At 49.0% G+C, this 22,555-nt stretch overlaps 1 protein-coding gene across 3 annotated transcripts in view; it reads right to left on the minus strand.

Annotated features, from left to right (window-relative positions):
* Window positions 1–19,994, minus strand: part of DDA1 (DET1 and DDB1 associated 1) — a 66,827-nt gene extending 46,833 nt beyond the window's left edge. Inside the window, exons 1-2 of one of the 3 annotated variants that reach the window (XM_063914588.1) lie at window positions 19,701–19,977; window positions 17,598–17,678 (exon numbers count right to left, since the gene is read on the minus strand). In XM_063914588.1, coding sequence (XP_063770658.1) covers window positions 17,598–17,678; window positions 19,701–19,751 — 132 coding nt within the window. In that variant the 5' untranslated portion in view covers window positions 19,752–19,977. Of the gene's footprint in view, window positions 1–17,597; window positions 17,679–19,651 lie in introns of all 3 variants that reach the window. The other 2 variants (XM_063914587.1, XM_063914589.1) reach the window with 2 other exon arrangements.
* Between the last annotated feature and the right edge of the window lie 2,561 nt (window positions 19,995–22,555).

Below are 22,555 nucleotides of genomic sequence, written 5' to 3' on the forward strand. Positions count from 1 at the left end.
TGTGGCCACGCAATCCTGGAGAACTTCGGTGAGTGTGCGCGCCCTGGGTGAAGAGCAGGAGCCTCCGCTGCAAGTACCCGGCAACCAGGGACACGGGAGTATACAGCACCGCTGGGGGAGGTGATGGAGCTGCAGCAGGAGATATCAGAATGATATCTAGCACTAGAGTGCCTCTGCTGCAGCCCTTGAAGTCTTCTATCATCTTTAAAATAGCTCTTCTTAGGGCTGCTGGAGCAGCCCTGCCTGTTAGCTACCTGCACTGCAGGCACCAACTTACAAACTGAGCTCCTGTGCACGGAGGCGGGGTTATAGAGGTAGTGGCGCTGAGCATCTTGGGAACAGTCAAAGCTTTTAGCCTGTTGGTGCCTCGGATCAAGATCATACTCTACACCCCAATGTTATTCCCTGTGGAATACAGTGTATCCCGCTGTAGAAATGAAGGTTAATTATGCAGGAAAAGGAAAATCATGGAGAAAGATTTTCACACAGGAGAAAAATTTTCTAATAGTTTATAGTTTGAGTAAAAGCATTCAAATATTAAAAGTGAGGTGCACTCAGAGCATACAAATAGAAATAAAAAAAGAAAAAAAATTCTAGAAAAAAGGGGCACACTCTGTATGTACGATATGACATACTAAAATGTATCAATATCTATCTTTACATAAAATAAGAATTTACTCACCGGTAATTCTATTTCTCGTAGTCCGTAGTGGATGCTGGGACTCCGTAAGGACCATGGGGAATAGCGGCTCCGCAGGAGACTGGGCACAACTATAAAGAAAGCTTTAGGTCTAACTGGTGTGCACTGGCTCCTCCCACTATGACCCTCCTCCAGACTTCAGTTAGGATACTGTGCCCGGAAGAGCTGACACAATAAGGGAGGATTTTGAATCCCGGGTAAGACTCATACCAGCCACACCAATCACACCGTATAACTCGTGATACAATACCCAGTTAACAGTATGACAACAACTGAGCCTCTCAACAATAACCCTTTAGTTAAACAATAACTATATACAAGTATTGCAGACAATCCACATTTGGGATGGGCGCCCAGCATCCACTATGGACTACGAGAAATAGAATTACCGGTGAGTAAAATCTTATTTTCTCTGACGTCCTAAGTGGATGCTGGGACTCCGTAAGGACCATGGGGATTATACCAAAGCTCCCAAACGGGCGGGAGAGTGCGGATGACTCTGCAGCACCGAATGGGCAAACTCAAGGTCCTCCTCAGCCAGGGTGTCAAACTTGTAGAATTTAGCAAATGTGTTTGACCCCGACCAAGTAGCTGCTCGGCAAAGTTGTAAAGCCGAGACCCCTCGGGCAGCCGCCCAAGAAGAGCCCACCTTCCTCGTGGAATGGGCTTTCACTGATTTAGGATGCGGCAGTCCAGCCGCAGAATGTGCAAGCTGAATCGTACTACAGATCCAGCGAGCAATAGTCTGCTTTGAAGCAGGTGCACCCAACTTGTTGGGCGCATACAGGATAAATAGCGAGTCAGTCTGACTCCAGCTGTCCTGGAAACACAGATTTTCAGGGCCCTGACTACGTCCAACAACTTGGAAGCCTCCAAGTCTTTAGTAGCCGCAGGCACCACGATAGGTTGGTTCAGATGAAAAGCTGATATCACCTTAGGGAGAAACTGGGGACGAGTCCTTAATTCTGCCCTATCCATATGGAAAATCAGATAAGGGCTTTTACACGACAAAGCCGCCAATTCTGATACACGCCTGGCCGAAGCCAAGGCCAACAACATGACCACTTTCCACGTGAGATATTTCAATTCCACGGTTTTAAGTGGCTCAAACCAATGTGACTTTAGGAAATCCAACACCACGTTGAGATCCCAAGGTGCCACTGGAGGCACAAAAGGGGGCTGAATATGCAGCACTCCCTTAACAAAAGTCTGAACTTCAGGTAGTGAAGCCAGTTCTCTCTGGAAGAAAATCGATAGAGCCGAAATCTGGACCTTAAAAGGAACCCAATTTTAGGCCCATATTCACCCCTGACTGTAGGAAGAGCAGAAAACGGCCCAGCTGAAATTCCTCCGTTGGGGCCTTCCTGGCCTCACACCACGCAACATATTTTCACCAAATGCGGTGATAATGGTTTGCGGTAACTTCTTTCCTAGCTTTAATCAGTGTAGGAATGACTTCCTCCGGAATGCCCTTTTCCTTCAGGATCCGGTGTTCAACCGCCATGCCGTCAAACGCAGCCGCGGTAAGTCTTGGAACAGACAGGGCCCCTGCTGCAGCAGGTCCTGTCTGAGAGGCAGAAGCCAGGGGTCCTCTGAGATAATTTCTTGTAGTTCCGGGTACCAAGTCCTTCTTGGCCAATCCGGAACAATGAGTATAGTTCTTACTCCTCTCTTTCTTATTATCCTCAGTACCTTTGGTATGAGAGGAAGAGGAGGGAACACATAAACCGACTGGTACACCCACGGTGTCACTAGAGCGTCCACAGCTATCGCCTGAGGGTCCCTTGACCTGGCGCAATATCGTTTTAGCTTTTTGATGAGGCGGGACGCCATCATGTCCACCTGTGGCCTTTCCCAACGATTTACAATCAGCTGGAAGACTTCTGGATGAAGTCCCCACTCTCCCGGGTGGAGGTCGTGCCTGCTGAGGAAGTCTGCTTCCCAGTTGTCCACTCCCGGAATGAACACTGCTGACAGTGCTATCACGTGATTTTCCGCCCATCGGAGAATCCTTGTGGCTTCTGCCATCGCCATCCTGCTTCTTGTGCCGCCCTGTCTGTTTACATGGGCGACCGCCGTGATGTTGTCTGACTGAATCAGCACCGGCTGGTTTTGAAGCAGGGGTTTTGCCTGACTTAGGGCATTGTAAATGGCCCTTAGTTCCAGAATATTTATGTGTAGGGAAGCCTCCTGACTCGACCATAGTCCCTGGAAGTTTCTTCCCTGAGTGACTGCCCCCCAACCTCGGAGGCTTGCATCCGTGGTCACCAGGACCCAGTCCTGTATGCCGAATCTGCGGCCTTCGAGAAGATGAGCACTCTGCAGCCACCACAGCAGAGACACCCTGGCCCTCGGGGACAGGGTGATCAGCCGATGCATCTGAAGATGCGATCCGGACCACTTGTCTAACAGATCCCACTGAAAGATCCTTGCATGGAACCTGCCGAATGGAATTGCCTCGTAAGAAGCTACCATCTTTCCCAGGACTCGCGTGCAGTGATGCACCGATACCTGTTGTGGTTTTAGGAGGTCTCTGACCAGAGATGACAACTCCTTGGCCTTCTCCTCCGGGAGAAACACCTTCTTCTGTTCTGTGTCCAGAATCATACCCAGGAACAGCAGACGCGTCGTAGGAACCAGCTGCGACTTTGGGATATTCAGAATCCAGCCGTGCTGTTGTAGCACTTCCTGAGATAGTGCTACTCCGACCAACAACTGCTCCCTGGACCTCGCCTGTATAAGGAGATCGTCCAAGTACGGGATAATTATAACTCCCTTCTTCCGAAGGAGTATCATCATTTCGGCCATTACTTTGGTAAATACCCTCGGTGCCGTGGACAGACCAAACGGCAACGTCTGGAATTGGTAATGGCAGTCCTGTACCACAAAACGGAGGTACACCTGGTGAGGTGGGTAAATGGGGACATGTAGGTAAGCATCCTTGATGTCCAGTGATACCATGTAATCCCCCTCTTCCAGGCTAGCAATAACCGCCCTGAGCGATTCCATTTTGAACTTGAACTTCCTTATATAATTGTTCAAGGATTTCAAATTTAGAATGGGTCTCACCGAACCGTCTGGTTTCGGTACCACAAACATTGTGGAATAGTAACCCCGTCCCTGTTGAAGGAGGGGAACTTTGATTATCACCTGCTGGAGGTACAGCTTGTGAATTGCCGCCAGTACTACCTCCCTGTCCTGGGGAGTAGCTGGCAAGGCTGATTTGAGGTAACGGCGAGGGGGAGACGTCTCGAACTCCAGCTTGTATCCCTGAGATACCACTTGTAGAACCCAGAGATCCACCTGTGAGCGAACCCACTGGTCGCTGAAGTTCCGGAGACGGGCCCCCACCGCACCTGGCTCCACATGTGGAGCCCCAGCGTCATGCGGTGGACTTAGTGGAAGCAGGGGAGGATTTTTGTTCTTGGGAACTGGCTGTATGGTGCAGCTTTTTCCCTCTACCCCTGCCTCTGGGCAGAAAGGACGCGCCTCTAACCCGCTTGCCTTTCTGAGGCCGAAAGGACTGTACTTGATAATACGGTGCTTTCTTAGGCTGTGAGGGAACCTGAGGTAAAAAAAGTCGACTTCCCAGCTGTTGCTGTGGATACGAGGTCCGAAAGACCGTCCCCAAACAATTCCTCACCCTTATAAGGCAAAATTTCCATGTGCCTTTTAGAATCAGCATCACCTGTCCACTGCCGAGTCCATAATACTCTCCTGGCAGAAATGGACATTGCATTAATTCTAGATGCCAGCAGGCAAATGTCCCTCTGTGCATCTCTCATATATAAGACTACGTCTTTAATATGCTCTATGGTTAGCAATATAGTGTCCCTGTCAAGGGAATCAATGTTATCAGACAGGGAATCAGACCACGCTGCTGCAGCACTACACATCCATGCTGAAGCAATAGCAGGTCTCAGTATAGTACCTGAGTGTGTATACACAGACTTCAGGATAGCCTCCTGCTTTCTATCTGCAGGCTCCTTTAAGGCGGCCGTATCCTGAGAAGGCAGTGCCACCTTTTTTGATAAGCGTGTGAGCGCCTTGTCCACCTTAGGGGATGTCTCCCAGCGTAACCTATCCGTTGGCGGGAAAGGGTACGCCATTAGTAACCGCTTAGAAATTACTGGTTTCTTATCTGGGGAACCCCACGCTTCTTCACACAATTCATTTAAATCATCAGATTGGGGGAAAAGTCACTGGCTGCTTTTTCTCCCCAAACATAATACCCTTTTTTGTGGTAACCGGGTTAATGTCAGAAATGTGCAACACATTTTTCATTGCCGTAATCATGCATCGGATGGCCCTAGTGGATTGTATATTTGTCTCATCCTCGTCGACACTGGAGTCAGACTCCGTGTCGACATCTTTGTCTGCCATCTGAGATAGCGGGCGTTTTTGAGCCCGACGGCCTCTGAGATGCCTGGGCAGGCGCGGGCTGAGATGCCGGCTGTCCCAAAGCTGCGTCATCGAGCCTTTTATGTAAGGAGTTGACACTGTCTGTTAATACCTTCCACATATCCATCCACTCAGGTGTCGGCCCCGCAGGGGGCGACATCACACTTATCGGCACCTGCTCCGCCTCCACGTAAGCGTCCTCATCAAACATGTCGACACAGCCGTACCGACACACACACAGGGAATGCTCTGACTGAGGACAGGACCCCACAAAGTCCTTTGGGGAGACAGAGAGAGAGTATGCCAGCACACACCACAGCGCTATATAAACAGGGATTTACACTAACAAAAGTGAAAATTTCCCTATAGCTGCTTAATATACTCAGTTTGCGCCTAAATTTAGTGCCCCCCTCTCTTTCTTACCCTTTGAGCCTGGAAACTGCAGGGGAGAGCCTGGGGAGCTGTGAAGAGAAAATGGCAGCGGTGTGCTGAGGGAGATAGCCCCGCCCCCTTCTCGGCAGACTTCTCCCGCTTTTTTATATACTTTTATGGCGGGGGATTATGCACATAATAAGAATTTACTTACCGATAATTCTATTTCTCGTAGTCCGTAGTGGATGCTGGGGACTCCGTAAGGACCATGGGGAATAGCGGCTCCGCAGGAGACAGGGCACAAAAGTAAAAGCTTTAGGATCAGGTGGTGTGCACTGGCTCCTCCCCCTATGACCCTCCTCCAAGCCTCAGGATACTGTGCCCGGACGAAGGTATACAATAAGGAAGGATTTTGAATCCCGGGTAAGACTCATACCAGCCACACCAATCACACTGTACAACCTGTGATCTGAACCCAGTTAACAGCATGATAACAGCGGAGCCTCTGAAAAGATGGCTCACAACAATAATAACCCGATTTTTGTAACAATAACTATGTACAAGTATTGCAGACAATTGGCACTTGGGATGGGCGCCCAGCATCCACTACGGACTACGAGAAATAGAATTATCGGTAAGTAAATTCTTATTTTCTCTGACGTCCTAAGTGGATGCTGGGGACTCCTTAAGGACCATGGGGATTATACCAAAGTGCGGATGACTCTGCAGCACCGAATGAGAGAACTCCAGGTCCTCCTCAGCCAGGGTATCAAATTTGTAGAATTTTGCAAACGTGTTTGCCCCTGACCAAGTAGCAGCTCGGCAAAGTTGTAAAGCCGAGACCCCTCGGGCAGCCGCCCAAGATGAGCCCACCTTCCTTGTGGAATGGGCATTTACATATTTTGGCTGTGGCAGGCCTGCCACAGAATGTGCAAGCTGAATTGTACTACACATCCAACTAGCAATCGTCTGCTTAGAAGCAAGAGCACCCAGTTTGTTGGGTGCATACAGGATAACAGCAAGTCAGTTTTCCTGACTCCAGCCGTCCTGGAAACCTATATTTTCAGGGCCCTGACAACATCTAGCAACTTGGAGTCCTCCAAGTCCCTAGTAGCCGCAGGTACCACAATAAGCTGGTTCAGTTGAAACGCTGACACCACCTTAGAGAGAAACTGGGGACGAGTCCGCAGCTCTGCCCTGTCCGAATGGACAATCAGATATGGGCTTTTGTGAGACAAAGCCGCCAATTCTGACACTCGCCTGGCCGAGGCCAGGGCCAACAGCATGGTCACTTTCCATGTGAGATATTTCAAATCCACAGATTTGAGCGGTTTAAACCAATGTGATTTGAGGAATCCCAGAACTACGTTGAGATCCCACAGTGCCACTGGAGGCACAAAAGGGGGTTGTATATGCAGTACTCCCTTGACAAACTTCTGGACTTCAGGAACTGAAGCCAATTCTTTCTGGAAGAAAATCGACAGGGCCGAAATTTGAACCTTAATGGACCCCAATTTGAGGCCCATAGACACTCCTGTTTGTAGGAAATGCAGGAATCGACCGAGTTGAAATTCCTCCGTGGGGCCTTCTTGGCCACACACCATGCAACATATTTTCGCCAAATGCGGTGATAATGTTGTGCGGTCACCTCCTTCCTGGCTCTGACCAGGGTAGGGATGACCTCTTCCGGAATGCCTTTTTCCCTTAGGATCCGGCGATCAACCGCCATGCCGTCAAACGCAGCCGCGGTAAGTCTTGGAACAGACATGATCCTTGCTGAAGCAAGTCCCTTCTTAGTATCTCTTGAAGTTCCGGGTACCACGTCCTTCTTGGCCAATCAGGAGCCACGAGTATAGTTCTTACTCCTCTCCGTCTTATAATTCTCAGTACCTTGGGTATGAGAGGCAGAGGAGGGAACACATACACCGACTGGTACACCCACGGTGTTACCAGAGCGTCCCAGCTATTGCCTGAGGTTCTCTTGACCTGGCGCAATACCTGTCCAGTTTTTTGTTCAGACGGGACGCCATCATGTCCACCTTTGGTCTTTCCCAACGGTTCACAATCATGTGGAAGACTTCCAGATGAAGTCCCCACTCTCCCGGGTGGAGGTCGTGCCTGCTGAGGAAGTCTGCTTCCCAGTTGTCCACTCCCGGAATGAACACCGCTGACAGTGTTATCACATGATTTTTCGCCCCGTGAAGAATCCTTGCTGCCATTTCCCTCCTGCTTCTTGTGCCGCCCTGTCTGTTTACGTGGGCGACTGCCGTGATGTTGTCCGACTGGATCAGCACCGGTTGACTTTGAAGCAGAGGTCTTCCTAGGCTCAGAGCATTGTAAATTGCCCTTAGCTCCAGTATATTTATGTGGAGAGAAGTCTCCAGACTTGACCATACTCCTTGGAAATTTCTTCCCTGTGTGACTGCTCCCCAGCCTCTCAGGCTGGCATCCGTGGTCACCAGGACCCAGTCCTGAATGCCGAATCTGCTGCCCTCTAGTAGATGAGCACTCTGCAGCCACCACAGAAGAGACACCCTTGTCCTTGGAGACAGGATTATCCGCTGATGCATCTGAAGATGCGATCCGGACCATTCGTCCAGCAGATCCCACTGAAAAATTCTTGCGTGAAATCTGCCGAATGGAATCGCTTCGTAAGAAGCCACCATTTTTCCCAGGACTCTTGTGCATTGATGCACTGACACTTGGCCTGGTTTTAGGAGGTTTCTGACTAGCTCGGATAACTCCCTGGCTTTCTCCTCCGGGAGAAACACCTTTTCCTGGACTGTGTCCAGAATCATCCCTAGGAACAGCAGACGTGTCGTCGGAATCAGCTGCGATTTTGGAATATTTAGAATCCACCCGTGCTGTCGTAGAACTACTTGAGATAGTGCTACTCCGACCTCCAACTGTTCTCTGGACCTTGCCCTTATCAGGAGATCGTCCAAGTAAGGGATAATTAAGACGCCTTTTCTTTGAAGAAGAATCATCATTTCGGCCATTACCTTGGTAAAGACCCGGGGTGCCGTGGACAATCCAAACGGCAGCGTCTGAAACTGATAGTGACAGTTCTGTACCACGAACCTGAGGTACCCTTGGTGAGAAGGGCAAATTGGGACATGGAGGTAAGCATCCTTGATGTCCAGGGACACCATATAGTCCCCTTCTTCCTGGTTCGCTATCACTGCTCTGAGTGACTCCATCTTGATTTGAACCTTTGTATGTAAGTGTTCAAAGATTTCAGATTTAGAATAGGTCTCACCGAGCCGTCTGGCTTCAGTACCACAAATAGTGTGGAATAATACCCCTTTCCTTGTTGTAGGAGGGGTACTTTGATTATCACCTGCTGGGAATACAGCTTGTGAATTGTTTCCAATACTGCCTCCCTGTCGGAGAGAGACGTTGGTAAAGCAGACTTCAGGAACCTGCGAGGGGGAGACGTCTCGAATTTCCAATCTGTACCCCTGGGATACTACTTGTAGGATCCAGGGGTCCACTTGCGAGTGAGCCCACTGCGTGCTGAAACTCTTGAGACGACCCCCCACCGCACCTGAGTCCGCTTGTACGGCCCCAGCGTCATGCTGAGGACTTGGCAGAAGCGGTGGAGGGCTTCTGTTCCTGGGAAGGGGCTGCCTGCTGCAGTCTTCTTCCCTTTCCTCTACCCCTGGGCAGATATGACTGGCCTTTGCCCGCTTGCCCTTATGGGGACGAAAGGACTGAGGCTGAAAAGACGGTGTCTTTTTCTGCTGAGATGTGACTTGGGGTAAAAAAGGTGGATTTTCCAGCTGTTGCCGTGGCCACCAGGTCCGATGGACCGACCCCAAATAACTCCTCCCCTTTATACGGCAATACTTCCATGTGCCGTTTGGAATCTGCATCACCTGACCACTGTCGTGTCCATAAACATCTTCTGGCAGACATGGACATCGCACTTACTCTTGATGCCAGAGTGCAAATATCCCTCTGTGCATCTCGCATATATAGAAATGCATCCTTTAAATGCTCTATAGTCAATAAAATACTGTCCCTGTCAAGGGTATCAATATTTTCAGTCAGGGAATCCGACCAAGCCACCCCAGCGCTGCACATCCAGGCTGAGGCGATCGCTGGTCGCAGTATAACACCAGTATGTGTGTATATACTTTTTAGGATATTTTCCAGCCTCCTATCAGCTGGCTCCTTGAGGGCGGCCGTATCTGGAGACGGTAACGCCACTTGTTTTGATAAGCGTGTGAGCGCCTTATCCACCCTAGGGGGTGTTTCCCAACGCGCCCTAACTTCTGGCGGGAAAGGGTATAACGCCAATAATTTTCTATCGGGGGAAACCCACGCATCATCACACACTTCATTTAATTTATCCGATTCAGGAAAAACTACAGGTAGTTTTTTCACACCCCACATAATACCCTTTTTTGTGGTACTTGTAGTATCAGAAATATGTAACACCTCCTTCATTGCCCTTAACATGTAACGTGTGGCCATAATGGAAAATACGTTTGTTTCTTCACCGTCGACACTGGAGTCAGTGTCCGTGTCTGTGTCGACCGACTGAGGTAATGAGCGTTTTAAAGCCCCTGACGGTGTTTGAGACGCCTGGAGAGGTACTAATTGGTTTGCCGGCCGTCTCATGTCGTCAACCGACCTTGCAGCGTGTTGACATTATCACGTAATTCCCTAAATAAGCCATCCATTCCGGTGTCGACTCCCTAGAGAGTGACATCACCATTACAGGCAATTGCTCCGCCTCCTCACCAACATCGTCCTCATACATGTCGACACACACGTACCGACACACAGCAAACACACAGGGAATGCTCTGATAGAGGACAGGACCCCACTAGCCCTTTGGGGAGACAGAGGGAGAGTTTGCCAGCACACACCAAAACGCTATAATTATACAGGGACAACCTTATATAAGTGTTTTCCCTTATAGCATCTTAATATATAATAATATCGCCACATAAATGCCCCCCCTCTCTGTTTTAACCCTGTTTCTGTAGTGCAGTGCAGGGGAGAGCCTGGGAGCCTTCCTAGCAGCGGAGCTGTGTAGGAAAATGGCGCTGTGTGCTGAGGAGAATAGGCCCCGCCCCCTTTTCGGTGAGCTTCTTCTCACGTTTTTCTGACAACCTGGCAAGGGTTAAATACATCCATATAGCCCCAGAGGCTATATGTGATGTATTTTTAGCCAGCATAGGTACTTTCATTGCTGCCCAGGGCGCCCCCCCCAGCGCCCTGCACCCTCAGTGACCGTTGGTGTGAAGTGTGCTGAGAGCAATGGCGCACAGCTGCAGTGCTGTGCGCTACCTCATGAAGACTGAGAAGTCTTCAGCCGCCGGTTTCTGGACCTCTTCTCTCTTCGGCATCTGCAAGGGGGTCGGCGGCGCGGCTCCGGTGACCCATCCAGGCTGTACCTGTGATCGTCCCTCTGGAGCTAGTGTCCAGTAGCCTAAGAAGCCAATCCATCCTGCACGCAGGTGAGTTCACTTCTTCTCCCCTAAGTCCCTCGTTGCAGTGAGCCTGTTGCCAGCAGGACTCACTGAAAATAAAAAACCTAACAAAACTTTTACTCTAAGCAGCTCTTTAGGAGAGCCACCTAGATTGCACCCTTCTCGGCCGGGCACAAAAACCTAACTGAGGCTTGGAGGAGGGTCATAGGGGGAGGAGCCAGTGCACACCACCTGATCCTAAAGCTTTTACTTTTGTGCCCTGTCTCCTGCGGAGCCGCTATTCCCCATGGTCCTTACGGAGTCCCCAGCATCCACTTAGGACGTCAGAGAAATACAGTTTATTAGACTGTATTATGTGCTTTTTGCCATGTAAGGTACTCTAATTGCTGCCCAGGGGGCGCCGCCCCCCCCAGCGCCCTGCACCCATCAGTGACCGGAGTGTGTGGTGTGCATAGGGAGCAATGGCGCACAGCTGCAGTGCTGTGCGCTACCTTAATGAAGACCGAAGTCTTCAGCCGCCGATTTCCTCCGGTTTCTTCCGTCTTCTGGCTCTGCAAGGGGGACGGCGGCGCGGCTCCAGGAACGGACGATCGAGGTCGGGCCCTGTGTTCGATCCCTCTGGAGCTAATGGTGTCCAGTAGCCTAGAAGCACAAGCTAGTTGCAAGCAGGTAGGTTTGCTTCTCTCCCCTAAGTCCCACGTAGCAGTGAGTCTGTTGCCAGCAGATCTCACTGAAAATAAAAAAACCTAACAAATACTTTCTTTTCTAGAAGCTCAGGAGAGCCCCTAGTGTGCAACCAGCTCGGGCCGGGCACAGATTCTAACTGAGGTCTGGAGGAGGGGCATAGAGGGAGGAGCCAGTGCACACCAGACAGTACCTAATCTTTCTTTTAGAGTGCCCAGTCTCCTGCAGAGCCCGTCTTTTCCCCATGGTCCTTACGGAGTACCCAGCATCCACTAGGACGTCAGAGAAATTCAGTTGATTGGACATAAGTTAGAAAGGCACACACCTCTCTATATAAAGTCCCACACTTGATCATGCTTGGTTTGTGCTCAAACATGCACCAAGTCAAAGGAATTGTCTGTAGACCTCCGACACAGGATTGTCTCGAGGCACAAATCTGGGGAAGGGTACAGAAAAATATCTGCTGCTTTGAAGGTCCCAATGAGCACAGAGGTCTCAATCATCTGTAAATGGAAGACGTTCGGAACCACCAGGACTCTTCCTAAAGCTGGTCGGCCGTCTAAACTGTGCGATTGTGACCAAGAACCCGATGGTCACTCTGTAAGAGCTACAGCATTCCTCTGTTGAGAGGATAACCTTCCAGAAGGACAACCATCTCTGCAGCAATCCACCAATCAAGCCTTTATGAAACACAGAATTTTACGGCAATCTATCTAGTCTGGCCCATCTAGTCTGCCCTTTTTTTTTTTTTTTTTTTACCATATTTTAATAATTTTTTTTTTTTTTTTTATGTCAAACCTTATTTGATCCTCATTTTTTTGTAAGGATATCTTTATGTCTATTCCATGCATGTTTAAATTGTTTTACTGTCTTAGCATCTACCACCTCTGATGGGACGCTATTCCACTACCATTTCTGTGAAGTAATTTTTCCCCTGAACATCCCCCCCTCCAATCTCAGTTCATGTCCTTGTGTCCTATTGCTTCTCTTTGGAGAATGTTCCCCTCCTGGACTTTGTTAAAACCTTTGATATATTTGAAAGTTTCTATCATGTCCCCCCTTTCCCTTCTCTGCTCCAAACTATACATAGAGATTTCTTAGTCTTTCTGGGTATGTTTTGTGATGTAGGCCACGCACCATTTTAATTGCCCTTCTTTGTACAGTCTCTAATGTATTAATATCTTTTTGAAGATATGGCCTCCAGAATTGAACACCGTATTCTAGATGAGGCCGTACCAATGACCTATACAGTGGCATTATTACTTCTTTCGTTCTGCTGCTGATTCCTCTCCCAATGCAGCCAAGCATCTGACTAGCCTTCCTAATTGATTTGTTACATTGTTAACCTGCCTTTAAGTCCCCTGAAATAGTGACACCTAGATCCCTTTCCTCCTCAGTAGTTTCCAGTATAGTGCCAATAACACTATAATTTAGCCTTTGGATTTTTGAGACCCAAGTCCACGAATTTACTTTTTTTGGCATTAAACTTTAATTGCCACACTCTTGACCATTCCTCTAGTCTACCTAGATCCTCAATCATTTGTTTTACCCCTCTTGGTGTGTCTACCCTGTTGACTACTTTTGTGTCATCTGCAAAAAGGCATACTTTCCCTTTAATGCAATTTGCAATGTCACCAATAAAGATATTAAAAAGCACTGGTCCAAGTAAAGATCCCTGTGGTACTCCACTAGTAACATTTCCCTCCTGTGAATGCACTCCATTTACCACAACTCTCTGTTTTCTGTCCTGCAATGGTAGTATGTCCAGACGGAAGCCACTCCTTAGTAAAAAGCACATGGCAGCACGCCTGGAGTTTGCCAAAATACACCTGAAGGACTCTCAGACCATGGGAAACAAAATTCTCTGGTCTGATGAGACAAAGATTGAACTTTTTGGCGTGAATGCCAGGCATCATGGGTTTTTTTTTTTTTTTGGGGGGGGGGGGGGTTTAAATAGTGCACTTTTTATTGAAAGTTTTGCATGAACATCCCAAAAACAGAATAAAAATAGAAAAAAATATAAATAAAGACAAACAATGGCAGGTATATGAAAGTATGCAGTACCCAATCAGAAGTATGGTCAGGCAATTGACACAGAATATAGGAACAGAACACACCTGATAGGTCAGGATATGCAATACACCTCATAGTAGAACAATCAGCAGTAAGAGCCCACAGGCGCCATGTGAGCTCACGCATCAAGGATAAAGTAAAAAAAAAAAAAGGCACGAGGCATAGAAAAATACAGAAGTAGTGGCACTGCAGACCATGAATAAAACACTCGCCTAATTATACCGTATAAGATGAAAAATAATTAAAATCCTAAGACATTGTCCATACACAGACAAAACATAAAACCCTGCAATATATAACGAAAACAAAACTAAACACCCCAAAACAAACTACCGCAAAAACCCCCAGCCTGTATAGCCTAATCCCAACCTTGGTATAGCTGGATCCCCTTAAGCCCCCCCTCCCCCCCCCACCCCCATTAACTACTTGCCCAGTAGCCCCCCACCCTGTATAGCCTATCCCCAACTTAGGTATACTTGGATCCCTAAAACCCCATCTCTCCCTAAACAACACTAACTAGCCAACCCCCACCCCACCGATGAATATTAAAGGTACAAGGATAAATGACGGAGGGATAGATAGAGATTATATATATATATATATCCTGAGCTAGGTGAAACCCAGCTCTCCCGCTGTTTAAGAATATTGTAGTTCTCACATAGTTAACATCAGATATCATAGTGATATGCAACGGCACATACAGAAATTAACAGTAAGTAAGGATAAAAATAATGAAAATAAACAAAACTATAACCACAGCATATAGGGTGACCGAACGTTACTATAAGGTGGCAAGTTGCAACATATTAATCAGGCAAAGCCTCAACCTCCGAAATAGTTACAAAACCAGTCCCATATTTCCAAGAACCTTCATATGAGGGCATGAACGGCTGAAACAGAAAATCCTGGACTCTTCCATCCATCCGAGGGCACACAAAAGTATAGCCAAAGTGCTTGAAAGGCAAATTAATGAACAGTGATTCAACCAACAGAGGTGTTAATCGGATCTTCAGAGACTCCACTAAAAAGTCAGACCCTCCAGAAATTGTGGCGAAGTCTAGTTCAATAGCGTCCGCCGCCTCTGAACAGGATACAGTGGAGAGGGATTCTGTCATAGGGAATACATGAGCAGCAGCCAGAGAACTGGGAGATGCATCCAACATGCCGTCCAGCTTAGTGAGAAGCCTCTGAGGAGAAGCAGAAATGGCTTGAACTATATAATGCAGAGAGCTGACCATGTTGAAAACCTACAGGTATCGAAACAGAAGAGAACACCAGGCAAGATAAGGACCAAATAGCAAGATGGCGGCGGCTAGCACACCGCCAGTGCCCACCAGCAGAGCAGGAGATATCAGGCAGTCTATGCACAAGTATACACAGGAGAGAAACACCAGAGGACTGCTGGAATGGGAGACAGCACTGGGATTCAGCCGCTGTAGCTCAGAGATATAAGCGGCAAGATGATTCTATTCACTTCTCACACAGTGCAGGAAGCTGCAGGAGGATCCGTACAGCAGCCAGAGGAGACCACAACAACAAGATGGCAGCGGTTCATGAGCAGCACGCCGCAGACGCCACATTAAATGAACGGGAGCCGGAATACAGCCAAACCGCAAGAGTCCTCCACATCGATCCATAAAAGCCAGCCAGGCAGAAGGAGAGGAGCTTGCAGGTAAGTAAGGAGCCATAATGCAGCAGAGGGAGCTGGTAGCCAGGACACACGGAGGAGAGACCCGGTCACTGTAGATACCGGGGAAAACACCACACCGCGATTCCACCTCAGGACTCCAGTCAACCAGGAACCAGTTCCCCTACAATGGAGCCCACTCAGTACCACAACGACCCCCCCCCCCCCGCCGGGAATCATGTTTGGAAGAAACCAAGCACCGCTCATCACCAGGCCAATACCATCCCTACAGTGAAGCATGGTAGTTGCAGCATCATGCTGTGGGGATGTTTTTCAGGGGCAGGAACTGGGAGACTGGTCAGGTTAGAGGGAAAGATTAATGCAGCAATGTACAGAGACATCCTGGATGAAAACCTGCTCCAGAGTGTTCTCAACCTCAGACTGGGGCGGCGGTTCATCTTTCAGCAGGACAACGACCCTAAGCACACAACCAAGATATTAAAGGAGTTGCTTCAGGACAACTCTGTGAATGTCCTTGAGTGGCCCAGCCAGAGGCCAGACCTGAATCCAATTGGACATCTCTGGAGAGATCTGAAAATGGCTGTGCACAGACGCTTCCCATACACCCAGATGAAGCTTGAGAGGTGTTGCAAAGAGGAATAGGCAAAACTGCCCAAAGATAGGTGTGTCCAGCTTGTGGCATCATGTTCAAAAAGACTTCAGGCTGTAATTGCTGCCAAAGGTGCATCAACAAAGTATTGAGCAAAGGCTGATAATACTTATGTACATGTGAGATTTTAGTTTTTTTTATTTTTAATATATTTGCAAAACTCTAAAAAAAAAAAAAAAAAAACAAAAAAAAAAAAAAACTTTTCACATGGTCATTGTGAGGTATTGTGTGCAGAATTTTGAGGGTAAAAAATGAATTTATTCCATTGTGGAATAAGGCTGTAACATAACAAAAATGTGGAGAAAGTGAAGCACTGTGAATACTTTCTGGATGCACTGTACTCCTGTATGTAGACATCCACCGAGCAAGTGGTCTCCCAATGATTTGATGAGCAGGACACTGATATTCATTACACTGCATTCTCAGTCACTTTGAATCCAAACAACCATTTATGGCATGGGTCTCCAATCTGTGGCCCTCCAGCTGCTGTGGAACTACACATCCCAACATGCCCTGCCATAGTTTTGCTATTAAGGTATGCTAAAACTGAGGAAAGGAATGCTGGGATGTGTAGTTCCACAGAAGCTGGAGGGCCACAGGTTGAAGACCCATGATGTATGGGATATTCTAAACCAATGCCGGACATATTTTCCCATCACCATCAATGAAGGGGATATGGTCGTTAGGTCGACAGTCATCAGGTTGACATGGTCAATAGGTCGACAGGTAAAAAGTTTTACACATTTTTCTTAATTTGTTTGGACTTTTTCATACTTGACGATCCACGTGGACTACAATTGGGAACAGTAACCGCAAGCCAAGCGAGGGGACACGGTGCACTAATTGGGGTTCCCCGTCACTTTACGAAGAAAAAGACGCCCAAAAAAGTCCAAAAACCCATGTTGACCTTTTGACCCATCGACCTTTTGACCCGTCGACCTAAGCCGAGTCAACCCAACAACCCATACCCCAATGAAGCATCAGCTGAGTGTCTTTCTCCTGGAAGAATGGTGCTGTACAACTCCTTCTGCACAATTCCAGACTCAATGCCATGATGAATACAGACCATACATGGTGGCCCAACACCTTATTAATACCTCTTTTAGACCAAATTTACCAGGTCGCACCCGGTTGCATGACACGGGAGCTTCCGGACTCGACCCGCCTCAGGCCCCTCACCATCACACTTACTAACCCGGCATATTGCCGGGTTGGTGACGTCAGCGGTGAAGCCACCCGTACATATACTGTGAACGGGAGTCGGGTCAATGCGACCTGGCTCCCGTTTACACAGCAAGTTGGAATACGGATTATTTCAACTGGGCCCTTTTACATCAAACAGCAACACGGGTTATGCACGCTCATGTGCAATAACTAGTGTTACAAGCTGGCTGTGTAAAAGGGGTATAAGCGACTCTGTATGGTCTTTTATGATCCTTTACTGGAACCTACCTGTGGGTTCCAGTAAAGGAACTGATCGAAAGTTTGACCCGAAGAACCAACAAAGAGAGAGAACATGAATCACTTAAAAACAGGTATTGAAGCCCACAATACAGGTAACCAATTTAAAATCAGGAACAATTTGATATTTTAGATGCACTTCAACTACTATGGGAAGTTACTTACTGAGGCTTTACACACAGAGTCTGCATGAAATCTGCTAAAATTGTTTTCATTGTAGACTGGTAAGCCTTTTAAAAAGTCCGCCTAGAAAGGAAGAGAAGGAAAACAAAACATTTAGGACAAGAATTAGTTTCTGTACAGTACCAATTTATATGGAAAATAAGTTCATCAAGGACACAGCTTGCAAGATCAACAATGTCAGCTCGATTGAAAGCACGTACACATGCAGCAGTTTGGGTGCCCAAACCATAGAGTATTCATATATCTCTGCTTACCGGGTGTAGTATGGCTGACCGGCGGTCTCCTCAGCTTACCAACGCCGGGATCCCGGCAGGGATGGGCGAGTGCAGTAAGCCCCTTGCGGGCTCGGTGGCGACCTACGGTCACCACGGGTTCTATTCCCACTCTATGGGTGTCGTGGACACTCACGAGTGGAAATAGTCCCTGTTGGTCGGCATGCCGACCATCGGGATAGTGAGGGGTCAGGATGCTGGAGGAGGTCATGTGACTGTCGGTCTCCCGACCGTCGGTCACATGAATACCACCCCTGCTCACCTCAGGAAACTGCAAACAGAAATGTGTCCCCCCTTCCATAGCATGCGCACCAGAACTGAGCAACAATTGAATTCCTCTGTAAGGCGCCCACTGCCGAAGGAAACAGTTGAATCGCTCCCATGAAATAATAAAAGTGCCATCTGCAATCATTTGTATAACAGTACACTCAAGAAGCTTTGTAGGATGAATAATGTCTTTTAAAAATAATCCAGCTCATCACATTAGATTCTGGTTCCCTCACTCAATATAGTCAACACTTGCAAAACTTGCTTATTAACAGTGTACACATTATTGTAGCCTTTTATTTAGAAGTGTGCCACCAAAAATATGTAGCTTCATACAAGGGGATAATACGGACAATCAGAAGCATACGTGCACTGTATAAATTCAAGTATATACCTTCTGGGCAAAATTCAATTCCGTTCGGGCACAATGGCTGAATACCGCCCATTGTGTGCATGTGTCATAACAGACACATAGGTTGACCCTTTCACACAGACAAAATACCCGTGTTGACCTGCATATTACCGAAATTCTCGACCTGGTAATTTGCTGTGTAAAAATGGGGGGGGGGGGGGGGGTCAGACAGAGCCCAGCAACACGACCCAGCACGGAAATGCCAGGTAATTGCCAGGTTTTCTGTCTGAAAGTGGTATTAGTAGTATGCCAATCTGCGTCAGCTATTTCCTAATCTACAGTCTCACATCACACACATGCAAATACAGTATGAATTGCCCAGACATGCACGGCTCTGGCCTCCATGGGGCTTAAGGGCCCCATACACTAATGCGACATGTCTTTCTGACATGTCGCCGGTGATCACCCCGGCAGCCTCTCAGGGGGAGCAGGATCGCCCAATATACAGCGTATGCAAAAAGACAGCATACGATGTATCTTGGGCAATCCCAGCCATGCCTGCGGGGTTGAACGTGATTGAATGTGCATTACATTCAATCTGGAGGATCCGATCCGGTGCTTACGGGAACGCGCATCAGATCGGAAACACCTCCAAAATGCCCGATTTCATCCAATATATCGGACCGAATGCCCGAAATCAGATGAAATCGGGCATTATTGTCCTAGTGTATGGGGCCCTTTATATTGCACACATGAAAGAGGAGAGGTAGACACTGGGACATCTATGCACAGAGGGCATACGCATCAGTGCAGTCTTTCCAATGCTAGCCACTGTGCTGTGGACAGGACTAGGCCTCTACGTCTCACTTTCCATACACAAGGCAGGAACCATCATGACTTTCCAAACGCTCTTTATTAGAGCCCTACACAGGCAGAAACTGCCCCAGGGCATAGTCTGCCCAACCCGTATGCCCCCCTCCCCAGTGCATGCCCCCCTCCTCCGCTCTGCCTCTCCTCACAGACATCTTGGCCGACATCCACATGACAGGCCCAGCGCTCCCATGCTGTACCTGGCCTCACCCCGGCGAGATCCACGTCTCACCTGATGCCCTCACTATGCCCCTGTATATGCATCATGTACCAACCATAATCATCTGTCTTCTGCACCCAGCTCATCCAGCCTCACCCACTCACACAAGCCCGCCGCTGTGCTTTCTGCGTCCCCAGCGCGGCGCAGCTTTTCATTGGTTGCCACGCATAAGCTGGAGGCGCAGCTCCACTCTCAAATTGGCGACTTCTACCCTCTATCAGCGGATCGGGATACTGATTGGCTTTGCGGGACGTCCGTCAGCAGTGTGACAGAGGTTGCCAAGGTAGGTTGCACAGGAAAACGCATCCGTTCTCTCGCCGCGTGAGTTATCATTGGCTGCGGCAGAGAGGAAAAAAAAAACGTCAAAAGCCAACCGTAAAGGATGCCGGGAGCTGTAGTTCCCAGGGAGTCCTAGCACGAGACATCAGCGCAGCACAAGCTGCAGTTTACGGGTTACATTTGAGATTGCGGCATTTTATTACAGTAGACATTAAAATGGAATCTGCTCATTCAAATTTTTTCATTTTGTACTGCTACAGTCTTTTTTTTAATGAAGTGACCATGTCATATATCATCTATGCAAACTCATTATGGTTCATTAAAAGCATGGGCCCTCATTCCGAGTTGTTCGCTCGTTCTTTTTCATCGCATCGCAGTGAAAATCCGCTTAGTACGCATGCGCAATGTTCGCACTGCGACTGCGCCAAGTAACTTTACTATGAAGAAAGTATTTTTACTCACGGCTTTTTCTTCGCTCCGGCGATCGTAATGTGATTGACAGGAAATGGGTGTTACTGGGCGGAAACACGGCGTTTCAGGGGCGTGTGGCTGAAAACGCTACAGTTTCCGGAAAAAACGCAGGAGTGGCCGGAGAAACGGTGGGAGTGCCTGGGCGAACGCTGGGTGTGTTTGTGACGTCAACCAGGAACGACAAGCACTGAACTGATCGCACAGGCAGAGTAAGTCTGGAGCTACTCTGAAACTGCTAAGTAGTTAGTAATCGCAATATTGCGAATACATCGGTCGCAATTTTAAGAAGCTAAGATTCACTCCCAGTAGGCGGCGGCTTAGCGTGTGTAACTCTGCTAAATTCGCCTTGCGACCGATCAACTCGGAATGAGGGCCATAGTATTTAGCCATTGCTACTGCTGTGTGCGTGAACGCAGATGGCCGTTTTCCTGTAGCAACGGCAGTGCGCCTGTGTGAGGAGTCACTATGCGATCACATCCCTGGCGGATGAAATCGCATAATGACTGACAGCGGCGGCCGTGGGGGGATTTCAGCCGGGTTGTGCGGTGAGGTAAATGGCTCAGGAGGACTGTGTAGGGGCGTAGTATGTTATGCCGGCGCTTGGGATCCCGACCACCGGCATGAAGGCAGCGGGGTGAGCGCAAAATAGCCCCTTGCGGGCATGGTGGCGCGCTACTATTTATTCTCCCTTCAGGGGTGTCATGGACACCCCAAGAGGAAGAATAGTTGTCGGTATGCCGGCTGTCAGGATTCCAGCGTTGGTATGGTGAGCATCGATATCCTGACAGCCTGCATATCAAATGCTTCCCGTCAGTAGCGGATCTTGCCACGGGCAAGCAGGACTTTTGCCTGGGGTGCCGCCTTCCGAAGGGCGCCGGCGCCATCTGGAGGGCGCCGCACCATGGCAAGATCCGCTGCTGCTGTGGTGCCCCCCGCTGCCGCAGCCCGCTGTCCGTTGTGAAGGGAAACTAGACGCTACGCGTCTAATTTCCCTTCCTGGAGAGGACCTTCACTGTAATGATGTGCGGTGCGCGTTGACGTCATCGCGCACCGCACAGCAAAGGTCCTCTCCACGAAGGGAACTAGACGCTTAGCGTCTAGCTTACCTTCGTGGAGAGGACCTTTGCTGTGCGGTGCGCACGCACATCCTACAACAGTACAGGGGGCGTAACTGACCACGCCCCCTGTATGAAGCCATGCCCCTAATGCCGCCCGGGGCGCCAGAAGGGGTGGTCTTCAGTATGCCAGCGGTCGGGCTCCCGGCGACCAGCATACCGGCGCGGGGAGCCCGACAGCCGGCATACCGACACGTATTCTCCCTCGTGGGGGTCCACGACCCCCCTGGAGGGAGAATAAAACCACCGTGCCCGTAGCGTGGCGAGCGCAGCGAGCCCGCAAGGGGCTCATTTGCGCTCGCCACACTGTCGGTAAGCCGGCGGTCGGGCTCCCGGCGCCGGTATGCTGGTCGCCGGGAGCCTGACCGCCAGCATATCGTAGTGAACCCGCCAGAAGCCCCGGAACCGGCCCTGTCCCCTGTCTAGCACCAGAGCCACATTTACACACAATATATTTATTTATTAACAGTTTCTTATATAGTGCAGCATATTCCGTTGCGCTTTAATATATGAGCCAAAGGGTACATCTGGGCATTATACACAGGTGTAGCAGTATAAACTCCTGGAAATTTGTGTGTATGCACTTGCCGATGCCTGCCCCGCCGCCGAGTCCCATCGCCTTACAACATCACTGGGTACACACGACGTCTACTGTGTACCCAGCTTTAGACCTTTTTTTTCTAAATATGGGAAAAGTTATTTCTGCAGCGGGGTACACTGGTATTCCACAGGGAATAACATCAGGGTGTAGAGTTGGATCTTGATCTGAGGCACCAACAGGCTAAAGCTTTGACTGTTCCCAGGATGCACTGCACCGCCTCCTCTATAGCCCCGCCTCCAGGCACTAGAGCTCAGTTTGTAAGTTGGTGCCTGCAGTGCAGGCAGCTAACAGGGAGGGCTGCGCTAGGCAGCCCTAATAAGAGCTTTTCTTGAGGAGAAAAAGAAGACTTCAAGGGCTCCATCACCTCCCCCAGCGGCGCTGTATACTCCCGGGCCCTGGTTGCCAGGTACTTACAGAGGAGGCGCTCCGGTCTTCTCAGGCACACACACACACACACCGCCGCTGCTCTCTTAGATCACATGGCCACAAGCTA

Source organism: Pseudophryne corroboree, chromosome 1 (genome assembly GCF_028390025.1).
Source record: "Pseudophryne corroboree isolate aPseCor3 chromosome 1, aPseCor3.hap2, whole genome shotgun sequence".
Classification (NCBI taxonomy): domain Eukaryota; kingdom Metazoa; phylum Chordata; class Amphibia; order Anura; family Myobatrachidae; genus Pseudophryne; species Pseudophryne corroboree.